At 37.4% G+C, this 11,225-nt stretch overlaps 2 protein-coding genes across 7 annotated transcripts; both read left to right on the top strand.

Annotated features, from left to right (window-relative positions):
* Positions 1-679: 679 nt before the first annotated feature.
* Positions 680-4,772, top strand: LOC108208930 (uncharacterized). 3 transcript variants are annotated; one of them, XM_017379563.2, is made up of 4 exons: positions 738-812; positions 922-1,040; positions 1,881-3,797; positions 3,978-4,772. In XM_017379563.2, the coding sequence occupies exons 3-4, from the start codon at positions 1,905-1,907 to the stop codon at positions 4,281-4,283; spliced, it is 2,199 nt and encodes a 732-aa protein (XP_017235052.1). In that variant the 5' UTR covers positions 738-812; positions 922-1,040; positions 1,881-1,904; the 3' UTR covers positions 4,284-4,772. The 3 variants fall into 3 exon arrangements, with proteins under 3 accessions (XP_017235051.1, XP_017235052.1, XP_017235053.1); XM_017379562.2 differs by having other exon boundaries at positions 680-1,040; XM_017379564.2 differs by lacking the exons at positions 738-812; positions 922-1,040 and adding an exon at positions 1,267-1,572.
* Positions 4,773-5,805: 1,033 nt separating this feature from the next.
* LOC108208932 (heat stress transcription factor C-1-like) lies at positions 5,806-10,696 on the top strand. 4 transcript variants are annotated; one of them, XR_010288951.1, is made up of 6 exons: positions 5,807-6,146; positions 6,369-7,072; positions 7,313-7,447; positions 7,620-7,886; positions 8,287-10,065; positions 10,148-10,696. XR_010288951.1 is itself a non-coding variant. In XM_017379570.2 (2 exons), exons 1-2 carry the CDS (start codon positions 5,943-5,945, stop codon positions 7,071-7,073), a joined length of 909 nt encoding a protein of 302 aa, XP_017235059.1. In that variant the 5' UTR covers positions 5,806-5,942; the 3' UTR covers positions 7,074-7,175. The 4 variants fall into 4 exon arrangements, 1 of the variants encoding a protein (XP_017235059.1); XR_010288952.1 differs by having other exon boundaries at positions 7,313-7,878; XR_010288950.1 differs by having other exon boundaries at positions 7,313-7,886.
* The last annotated feature ends 529 nt before the right edge of the window (positions 10,697-11,225 follow it).

The following is an 11,225-nucleotide window of genomic DNA, read 5'->3' as shown; positions in this document are numbered from 1 at the left end:
CTGTCCAATGGATCGGTTTTCGCATAATATAAGTGGATAATATATACTCATACTCCGTATGTAGTAGCAAATTGGATCATAAAACGTCATAAAAAATTAAAAATTATATTTGGATTTCGTGTATAAAGGGACAACATTAATCGATATAATCCTTTGCAATTTGGAAGCATTATAATATATACTCCCTCCGTCCCCCTCAATTGTTTACATTGGAGGGGGACACGGAGACCAAGACAATGTATGAAAAATGAGTAAAGTTAGATGAAAAGTGGGTAAAGTTGTGGGACCTACCAATATTTAATAGTAGATTTGAGATAGTGGATGAAAGTAGTGGGTGTAATAATAGTTTTTATTGTTAAATATGAGATAGTGGAGGAAGATAGTGAGTGTAATGATGAGAAAAACTTAATATTTATAGTAACGTAAAGAAATGAGAGGGACATCCCAAAATAGTAACCGTAAAGAAATGAGAGGGACAGAGGGAGTAGCAATTGTAGCACCCACAGGAGTCCTGTTTACTCAATAACAAAATATGAAAATAACTTGTGTCAGTGGTTGTCTCTGTCAATCAAAAATCCAGATGTTTCCTTATTGCTTTAAGCTTCAAAATCCCAAAACACCCCTCACTTGAACTCAACTAGCCACAACTTTGAAGGGCACAATTGTATTTCAAGATAATAATTTATTTCTTTATTTCATATTTTAGTCATCTTTCTTGCTTTTTGAGGAGTAGATACTAGTAGTAGCTTAAAAGGTAAAGTTGCAAACTTGGAATAGAAAGAGAAGGCATGAGGATTGATGCATAATGGCATGTAAGTATTGTATGTATATTTTATATTAACAGACAAAGCAGACCCAGAAACACATAGCATGGTAGGTTATGATGACTTAAGGATGATGATTCTTTTTGCTGTTGATTAGCAAAAAGATGCAATTTTTTAAAGTGGGCATGGTCAGAAATCTTGCAGCTCTTTGTCTCTCAATCATCTTGCTCATGTGAGAGAGAATTTGGAGAGAAAGAGACTTGACAGCAATCTAAGGTTGGCTACAAACTTGCTTTTAGCTGCTGTATTATTGTTGGTTTGGTTTGTTGTGATTTCTTGTTTGTTTCTCCTTTAAATTTTTTATATTGATCTTTTTTGTATTATGAATCAAAGGTTTTGTATCTTGTAGAATACATTTTGCAAGATGACTATTTGCTGAACTAACTTGCTCTTCCTTTAAATTTACTTGTGTGAGATCCAGTGTGGGGTATGGCCTGGCCATTTTCTTTGCTTTGATTAGCTTGGAATGCAAGTGTACTTAAAGATTTCTGATGATTACTTTTTTTATTTATATATATTATCACTCTTCAGATTCAAGTTTGATAATCTGCTTATGCTGTAGGGTTGAGTTTGGTGGGATCAAGATTCTGTGTTTGTAGATGGTTGTGTTCTGGAGATTTTTTGGTATAATGAGTAGGGTAGATCTGCATTTTGTTAGCAATGTTTGCTCACTGATTATAAGATTTTTGAGATATCAAATGATTTTGTAATCTGATAAAGTTTTCTCCTTTCTAAATTCGGCAAATGGGTAAGGAAGTTTATGATTTCTTACAATTCTGAATCTATAGTACCAGTTTCTATTGAATAGATTGCAGGTGATTGAGCTGTTTACATGAATGTTTGTCATTGTTTTGTTTGCTTAATTCGTTTGCAATAAGCTATGTGATGCTTTAAATTCATTCAGATGGAGTTGATGTGAATTGAAGTAATGATTCTTGATGAATGTAAAAGTTTAAGAGCCTAGCTTTTTTTAATTCTTATCAGTCCTTTATTTTTTAGATTCTGTAATATCAGAAGGTGATTAACATATGCTCTCTGTCCCCTTCTTTCTTGTAGATTTGCATTCTATAAATTGGCTTGATGATGGACTTGGAATTTGAGAAGATCTGTGTAGTAGATGGAAGTCCTAATACTGTCCTTCTTTGTCCACGACAATTCTACAAAGTTGAAAGGGAAAAGACCAATAAACCTCATGATGCATTGAGCCCAAAACAAGGGTTTTCAGATATAAGGTTTCGTCGCTATAGTAGAGCATCCTGTAAACGATCTCAATCTAAGAGTACTGTCCCGGAAGGAAATAAAGTTCTAAAAAGAGGTTCTGTATATCAGAGTTCTCAAGAAGTAACAATGAAGGATTTAGGTGATGTTGGGGATAGGAGAAAAATTGAATTTCCACAAGGCAGTGTCAATGCCTTATCAATTGGGGTAGTAAATTCGCTGTGTGACTCAGATGAAGATAGCTCATCAGTAGAGCATAGATCATCAGCGATGTCTCTCAACTCGGAATCAAGCACATCAGTAACTAGCACATCAGTAACTAGCAAACCATGTACCTCTAAGGAGTTTTTCAGTAGCTCCCGGCAACCTATTTTGAAAAGAGAGGTATCGTTAAATAGCTTCTTAAAGATTTCCTTGAAATCCGAGGACGGAAAAAATCAGTCAGCTAAATATGCAGAGAGAAAAGAAGTTGAGGCATCCATGTGCAATAACGATCCAACTTTTAGTCTTCCAAGAGATGACAGCGGGCTTAAAAAGAGGGATACTGGTTCTGTCATGCAAAAATCATTATCTGCTAGACCAGTCCTGCCCTATACGCATCCTCGATTGGAAAGCAATTGCTCCACACCAGGCACTCTATTTTCTGGCTTAAGCCCCACGAGAGAGACATCTGAACCGCTTCCCGAGCTGAAATCACAGAGAAGTCCTCTGGGCTCTGTTGATGAGCATATTCCCATTGCAAAAGTTAGCATCAAAAGGAACAAGAGATTACATAGATCGCTCTTGCCTGATTTTTCAAAAACATCATGGAATACATGTGAGTCTCAAATTGTCAAGGAATACAGTAAGCCTCCACTGCCTTGTTCACCAGCTCATTTACATGGCCATCTCAAGTTTAAAAATAGACATGGGATGCCGTATTTTGAGTTCTTAGTGAAGAGTCCAGAAGACAAAATTATAGCCAAGACATGGAAAGTTGGAAATGCTTTGAATTGGCTATACACCTTCCACACCAGTCAAAACAAAAGTAGAGCTATATCTCCTAATTGGGGGATAAAAGAGAGCAATAAAGAATCCGCTATGGTGGGACAGATGCAAGTATCTTGTTTATTGCGTTCAGATCTCAATGATGCTGGAGCTTTAGAAAACTCCACAGTGACAGAATTTGTGTTATATGATATCAAGCAGGCAAGAAAAGATATAGCCGCTAAAAAGGACTCTTTCTCTTCACTTGAAGCTGCTAAACCTCTTACAAGTGTTAAAACAAACTTAGCCGGGGGAACATGCAAGTTGCACGAGACTTCTGATCTGAGAAAATATAGTGATCAACCAAAAAATGTCTTTAATGGTGGTCACTCTCCGTGGGAGCCAGCAGATTTACATCCAAACAATGAAATTGCGGCAATCGTTATTCAAGTTCCACTAGAGAAGAGGGAAAGCTTGAAGGAAAAAAGAAGGAATCAGAAGAGTAACCAATCATACATCAACTTGCATGATTTTGAAGGATTGGATCAGAGAACAAACTGCTTGTCCCAGACAAAGGTGAATGTTGTAACCTCTTCTGGAAATCATGGTTTGCCAACTGCAGAATGTCCTGGCCCTTCACGACTACTAGATAGATGGAAATCTGGCGGAGGCTGTGACTGTGGAGGCTGGGATATGGGCTGCCCCCTTGTTACTTTTGACAATTCCAACCGATGTCCTGAGGACCATTCCCCCATAAACAACCAGCAGCCTTGGAAACTTTATATACAGGTAAGATTCTTAACATTTCACAAATGGCAGTGACATGCTTTCCAAAGAAGTAGCTTGAAATAAGTTTTTCTCATTTAACTTTACCCATAAGGCTTCTCGGGCATGTCTAACTTCTAAGAGTAACTCACATCCCCCCACCCAGCCTGACATCTTCTGATTTCCATCTACTTTCTTGAACAGGGAGGAAAAGAGAAATCACCAGCATTCAGAATGACAGGAACCAAGGAGGGAGAGTATGAAGTTGATTTTCATGCACAATTAAGTACATTACAGGCTTTCTCAATCTGCGTCTCTATCTTGCATAGTACAGAGGCTACCGATGCAGCTAAGCAGTCGAGAGATGACAAGTTTCAACAATGTGATTCTCTGAGTGGGCTTTTAGATGAGGATATTAAATATATATTTGAAAATGTGCAAGATGAGAAAAAGAAAGCTCCAGCATCTTTTGTACTCAATCCACCCTTTTCTCCCATTGCTCGAGTATAGTCTCAGCATATACTCTTCGCGATGAAGCAATGACATTTGAGCATCTCATGCCGGGGTTGGACTATTTCTAATGACGTTTGAGCATCTCATGCCGGGGCTGGACTATTTCTACCAAATTTACTCTGATCAATTAATTCAAGCCTCACAGTCTTGTATTGCGGAAAAGTGGAGTATTGTTGATAACATGTTCGGGTGGCCATTATCCATTTCTTGCAGGTTACAAGCTGTTCTCACTGATCTAGCACTTCCAGCATTTCTTATAGTCTTATATCCATAGAAATATATAGAAGGCACCATACTTTGCATATAATCATTAGCTAAAGAGGTGTAATCATTTAAGTACATATAATTAGTCAGTAGTGAGTAGTAAAAGAAAATGAAGTTGGTTGCAGTTAGAAAAGGGTCTCATGAGTCTTGAGCTTATTCATTTATTAAAAGTGTAAAAATGTGCATGTTAGATAGATTTATATATGTATTTTATTCCTCGAACTGTTCGATTGTTTTTTTGTCTATTTATAATTTTGACGATAGATCAAACCAGTATCGGCAATCACCCTGCTTACAAAAAATGACCTGCATTGTTCTAACATACAAACAAGATGAAGAAAGTTAGTTTAAAAAAAAAAAAAAGATGAAGAAAGTTAGATCATACTTGCCAATGCGTAAAACTATCACGCAACTGACAATGTGAATCCAAAGCCACTGCATAAATAGTTGAATCCATTCTGGACAACTGGATCAGATGGCACAACCTTCAGTTCCACTTATTCGTAGGACTAACGAAACTAACAGAGCCTACCGAAATGTAGTCATTACTTGGCTGTAAAATTTAAGCATGTTTAAAAGAAATTGAAACCTACTGTGTCTGCAGCCTTGTCTTCACCACATCAAAAGGAGTCGAGTATCCAGCTAATCGTCCACAGATGAGCTGTGAGGAGGGAACTAGTTTTTCAATTCAGTTCGATTCGGATTTGGTTTATAAACTTCAAGTTTGAATTTGGTTTAGGTTTGGTTTAGAAAAATATAGATTATTTGGGAAAATCAAATCATACCAACTGATTACCATCCCTCATGTACAATCTCAGATCAGTGATATATATTTCTAATTTATGTCTTTTAGATGAATTAAGTATCACTATTTTTTTTTCAATGTGACAAATATGATTATATCTTAATTCTTTTATAAAATCGAAAAATTTAATACTCCCTCCGTCCCAAAATATATATACTTTTTTCACGTAATTTGAGATATAAAATTAATATAATTCTACATATTATATTTTAACATTTTTTTGGAATAAAAATATAAATGTTAATTTTTTATTAAAAAAAATTTTTTTAAAAATAATATATAAAAATATATTATTTTTACATCTGAAATTACGTGAAAAAAAGTCAGCAGTGTATTTTGGGAAGGAGGAACTCTTGCAGCAGATGAGGAGGCGAGAAGTGGTCCCCTGCGTGACCACTAATCCCTGCTCTATAACCACCACGTATCAACCTATATTAAAATAACATTTGTCACAGATGCTCTGTCATTTACAGTAATATCAGTAAAATAATCCTATCCTATGCCTAAATTATCACAACAAACATTTCTCGTCTCAGTCTTGCAATCAGAGCAGCTCAGGTCAGCTACGGTGAGACACACCGGATTGAATGGATGACTGCAACGTAATCGCGCCGTTCGTTGTCAAGACTTATCAGATGGTTAATGATCCGACCACCGATGATCTCATCACGTGGGGCCGAGCGAACAATAGCTTCATCGTTGTTAACCCTCTCGAATTCTCGCAACGAATCTTGCCTGTTTTCTTCAAGCACAACAACTTCTCTAGCTTCATCCGTCAACTCAACACATATGTAAATAATTTTCTCGTTTCTTGACTAATATGCCTTATAGCTTTACAATTTGAATATCTGTTCTAAGATATTCTCGAGATGAGCCAGAGTCGAACCCAGGACCTGGCCAACAGAGGATAAGCCCTTGACCACGGGCTATCCAATCGTGCTCAATAATTTTCTCGTTTTAGCTTCGCTGACTTTCTGTCACTGTTTTATAATTTTTTTTATTTTGATTTTTAGGGTTTTAAGAAGGTGGATCCGGATCGGTGGGAATTTGCGAACGAGTGGTTTCTACGGGGGCAAACGCAAATATTGAAGAACATAGCACGGAAACGACACGGTAAAAGCGGATTAAATAAGGACGATGATGATGAGGAAGACGAGGATTTGGTAACGGAGATTGCGAGATTAAAGCTTGAGCAAAAAGAACTAGACCTTGAAGTCGAAGGAATGACGAAGAGATTAGAAGCTACCGAGAGGAGGCCGCAGCAAATGATGGCGTTTTTGTATAAAGTCGTTGAAGATCCCGAAATAATTTCACGAATGATGCTCGATAAAGATCGTACGCGAAGAATTGGAGAGAAGAAAAGAAGGCTGATGACGGTTTCTTCGTCTTCGAATTCTTCGCATTCTTCGTTGGAAATGATGGCAACTACTTCGTTCAAGAGTGAAGAGGAGGTTACGGTGGGGTCACTCTCTTCGGAAGGGAACTTTGACGGTCATTGTTCATCATCCGAAACAAAGGTACCGGCTTGGTTGATGAGTCAAACAGGACGAGTGATGGAAACGCAGGCTGTGGTTGCGCAAGGCGGATATGACGGAGGAGGATACTCCGTGGTATGTCCGCATGTTGATGGCGGTGGCGGCGGTGATGATATGAGTTTCTTTGCCGGAAATTCGAGTCCACTGCCCTATCCTTTCTCACTGTTGGGGGGTGAATTTTAGTATGTATATGTTTTTTTTACTGTCTCTGTCTTTTAATTACTAGATTCTCTGATGAATTTTGAATTTTAGTGCTCTGCAAATATTTTAGAAACACTACAAGCATTAGTTGTGCCAACTGCTTTCGTTTGTACCTGTCTACAAGTTGACAAGTTGATAGAATATAAAAAAATAAATTAGATTGTTGATAAGGGAATACAGAAAAGGCTGGATGGATTAATCTTATTTTTATGCATTTACAGGTGTGCGACAGTGTCACCGAGCGGAAAAATGATCCAATTTAGGAATTCTGTCATCCAACATATTTTTTTTCACTGGACATATATTATCAATAATCGATTGTCCTGGACCAATACCCTTTCTCAACACACTGAAAGGTAAAGTTGCAAACATGGAATAGAACAAGAAGGCTTGACGATTTATGATAATGGAACTATTGTATTATATATTTTTTTGGGTTCGGGTACTTGACATATGTATGATGCAGCATATTATAAGCGGTTTTTTCCCGGTGGATGGCATTAATCTAGATTTTTGATGAAAATGCAGGAGACTACTACTGTATCTTTGAGCGGAAAAATCACTCATTCTAGAGTTTTTAACATCTAGCTATTTTTTTCCGATGAACATATGGTGCTTATAATCGATTGTTGTTGGATCATATTTTATATGCAAAAACAAAGCAGGCCCAGAAACATATAGTGATTTTTTTAAGTGGGCATGCTCAGAAATCTTGCAGCTGTTTGTCTCTCAATTATCTCTCATGTGAAAGAAATAAGGAAAGGAAGAGACTTGACAGCAATCTAAGGTAGTAAGGTTAGCTACAAACTTGCTTTTAGCTGCTGTATTATTTCTGGTTTGGTTTAATATGATATCTTGTTTGTTTCTCCTATTATTTTGAATCTTGTAGAATACATTTTGCAAAATGACTATTTGCAGAACTGATTTGTTCTTCCTTTGAATAGATTGGAGGTGATTGATCTGTTCACATGAATGTTTGTCATTGTTTTGTTTGATTAATTTGTTTCCAGTAATCTATGTGATGTTTTAAATTCATTCAGATTGAGTTGGTTGTGAATTGACGTAATGAATCTTTGGTGAATGTAAAAAGTTTAAGAGCCTAGTTATTCTTCATTCTTATCGGTCCTTTATTTTTTTGATTCTGTAATATCAGAAGGTGATTAACATATGCTCCGTGTTCCCTTCTTTCTTGTAGATTTGCATTCTATAAAATGGCTTGATAATGGACTTGGAATTCGAGAAGATCTCTGTAGTAGATGGAAGTCCTAATACTGTCCTTCCTTGTCCGCGGCAATGTTCCAGAGTTGAAAGGGAAAAGACCAATGGTAAAACCTCATGATGCGTTGAGCCAAAAACAAGGGTTTTCAGATATAAGGTTTCATCATTATCGTAGGGCATCCTGTAAACGATCTCAATCTAGGATTACTGTCCTGGAAGGAAATAAAGTTCTAAAAAGAAGTTCTGTATATCAGAGTTCTCAATAAGTAACAATGAAGGATTTAGGTGATGGGAGAAAAAATGAATTTCCACAAGGCAGTGTGAATGCCTTATCAATTGGGGTAGTAGATTCGCTGTGTGATTCAGATGAAGATAGCTCATCAGTATAGTTTAGATCATCAGCGATGTCTCTCAACTCAGAATCAAGCAAATCAGTAATTTGCAAACCATGTACCTCTGAGGAGGTTTTCAGTAGCTCCCGGCGACCTATTTTGAAAGAGAGAGGTATCGTTATTACAGATTTCCTTGAAATCAGAGGACGGAAAAAATCAATCACCTAAATCTGCAGAGAGAAAACAAGTTAGGGCATCCATGTGCAGTAACAATTCAACTTTTAGTCTTCCAAGAGATGACAGTGGACTTGAAAAGAAGGATACTGGTTCTGTCATGCAGAAATCATGTTCTGCTCAACCAGTCCTTTCCTATTCGCATCCTTGATTGCAAAGCAGTTGCTCCACACCAAGCACTCTATTTTCTGGCTTAAGCCCCACGAGAGGGATGTCCGAACCACTTCTTGAGTCTAAATCACAGAGAAGTACTTTGGGCTCTGTTCATGAGCATATTCCTGGTGCAAAAGTTGGCATCAAAAGAAACAAGAGATTACAGAGATCGCTCTTGCTTGATTTTTTGAAAACATCGGGAACACATGCGAGTCTCAAATTGTCAAGGAAAACAGTAAGCCTCCACTGCCTTGTTGACCAGCTCATTTACATGGCCATCCCAAGTTTAAAATTAAACATGGGATGCCATATTTTGAGTTTTTGGTAAAGAGTCCAGAAGAAAAAATTATAGTCAAGACATGGAAAGTTGGAAATGCTTTGAACTGGCTATACACCTTTCACACCAGTCAAATGAAAAGTAGCGCTAAATCTACTGGTTGAGGGATAAATGAGAGCAATAAAGAATCGGGTATGGGGACAGATGCAAGTATCTTGTTTATTGCGTTCAGATCTCAAAGATGCTGGAGCTTTAGAGAACTCCATGGTGACTATGATATTAAGCAGGCTAGAAAAGATATAGCTGCAAACTCAGCTGAGGAAACATGCAAGTTGCACGAGACTTCTGATCTGAGAAAATTTTGTGATCGACCAAAAAATGTCTTTAATGGTGGTCACTCTCTGTGGGAGCCAGCAGATTTACATTCAAACCATGAAATTGCGGTAATCTTTATTCAAGTTCCACTAGAGAAGTGGGAAAGCTTGAACATCAACTGGCATGATTTCAAGGAATGGATCAGAGAACAAACTGCTTGTCCCAGACAAAGGTGAATGTTGTAACCTCTTCCGGAAATCATGGTTTGCCAACTGCAGAATGTCCTGGCCCTTGACGACTACTAGATAGATGGAAATTTGGCGGAGGCTGTGACTGTGGCGGCTGGGATATGGGCTGCCCCCTTGTTACTTTTGACAAATTCAACCGATGTCCTGAAGACCATTCCCCCATAAGCAACCGGCAGCCTTGGAAACTTTATATACAGGTAAGATTGCCAACATTTGACAAACGGCAGTGGCTTGCAATAAGTTTTTTGTCTTCTGATATTCATTTACTACTGTAAACAGGGAGGAAAGAGAAATCACCAGCATTAAAAATGCCAGTAACTAAGGAGGGAGAGTATGAAGTTGATTTTCATGCACAATCAAGTACATTACAGGCTTTCTCAATCTGGTTCTTTATCCTGTGTAGAACAGAGGCTACTGATGCAGTTAAGGGGTCGAGAGATGACAAGTTACTACAATGTGATTCTCAGAGCGGGCTTTTAGATGACGATGGTAAACATAAATTTGAAAATGTCCAAGACAGAAAAAAGAAAGCTCCGGTATCATTCGTACTCGATCCACCTTTTTCTCTGATTTCTTGAGTATAGTCTCAGCATAGGCTCTTCGTGATGAAGCAATGACGTCTGGGCATTTTTTATAGTAGTATATATATAGAAATATATAGAAGGCACCATACTTTGCATATAATCATTAGCTAAGGAGTTGTAATCATAAGTACATAGCCTTTGTTCGACAGAAGCTGCTTCTGGCTTCTGTTTCTCTTGACCCGTTTGTGTAAAAAAGTAGAAGCACTTTTAAAAATCTGAGAATAATAGCTTCTCTCTCACAACTTATCTTTCTTTTCCAAACATTTTATTAACTTATTTACATCTCACTTCTGCTTCACTTCTCTAGTTTAAGCAAGAAGTCACTTTTTTTAAGCTTCCTCAAACGGCCCCTAATTAGTGAGCAGTGAGCAGTGCATGAGTATCCATTTTTCTATTTTCATGTTGGTCGACAGAATATCAAATTTGTAATAATGACCTATATATTGTTTTTATTTATCCATTTTTTTGGTTGAAAAATGGCAGTTATCTATTTGTTTGAAACATAAAAACAATGTATGATCACCGATCTATAGATTTGAAATTCTGGCCACACTCGCGAGAAAATTGATCCCTTATCTTGTGTTTTACTGTTAAAACAAAAATGAAGTTGAAAGCTGTAAGAAAGCGATAAAGAGTAACCGTAACTCATTGTCTCACGAGTCATGCAAAGATATATACGGGCCTGTTTGTGCAGCGGAAGTGGCTTCTACTTCTGGTTTCTTTTTTTCTTGACTCGTTTGTGTAAATAAGTAGAAGCACTTTTAAGAAACTGA

Source organism: Daucus carota, chromosome 2 (genome assembly GCF_001625215.2).
Source record: "Daucus carota subsp. sativus chromosome 2, DH1 v3.0, whole genome shotgun sequence".
In the NCBI taxonomy this organism is placed as follows: Eukaryota; Viridiplantae; Streptophyta; class Magnoliopsida; order Apiales; family Apiaceae; genus Daucus; species Daucus carota.
This window is presented reverse-complemented; position numbering and strand designations above follow the sequence as displayed.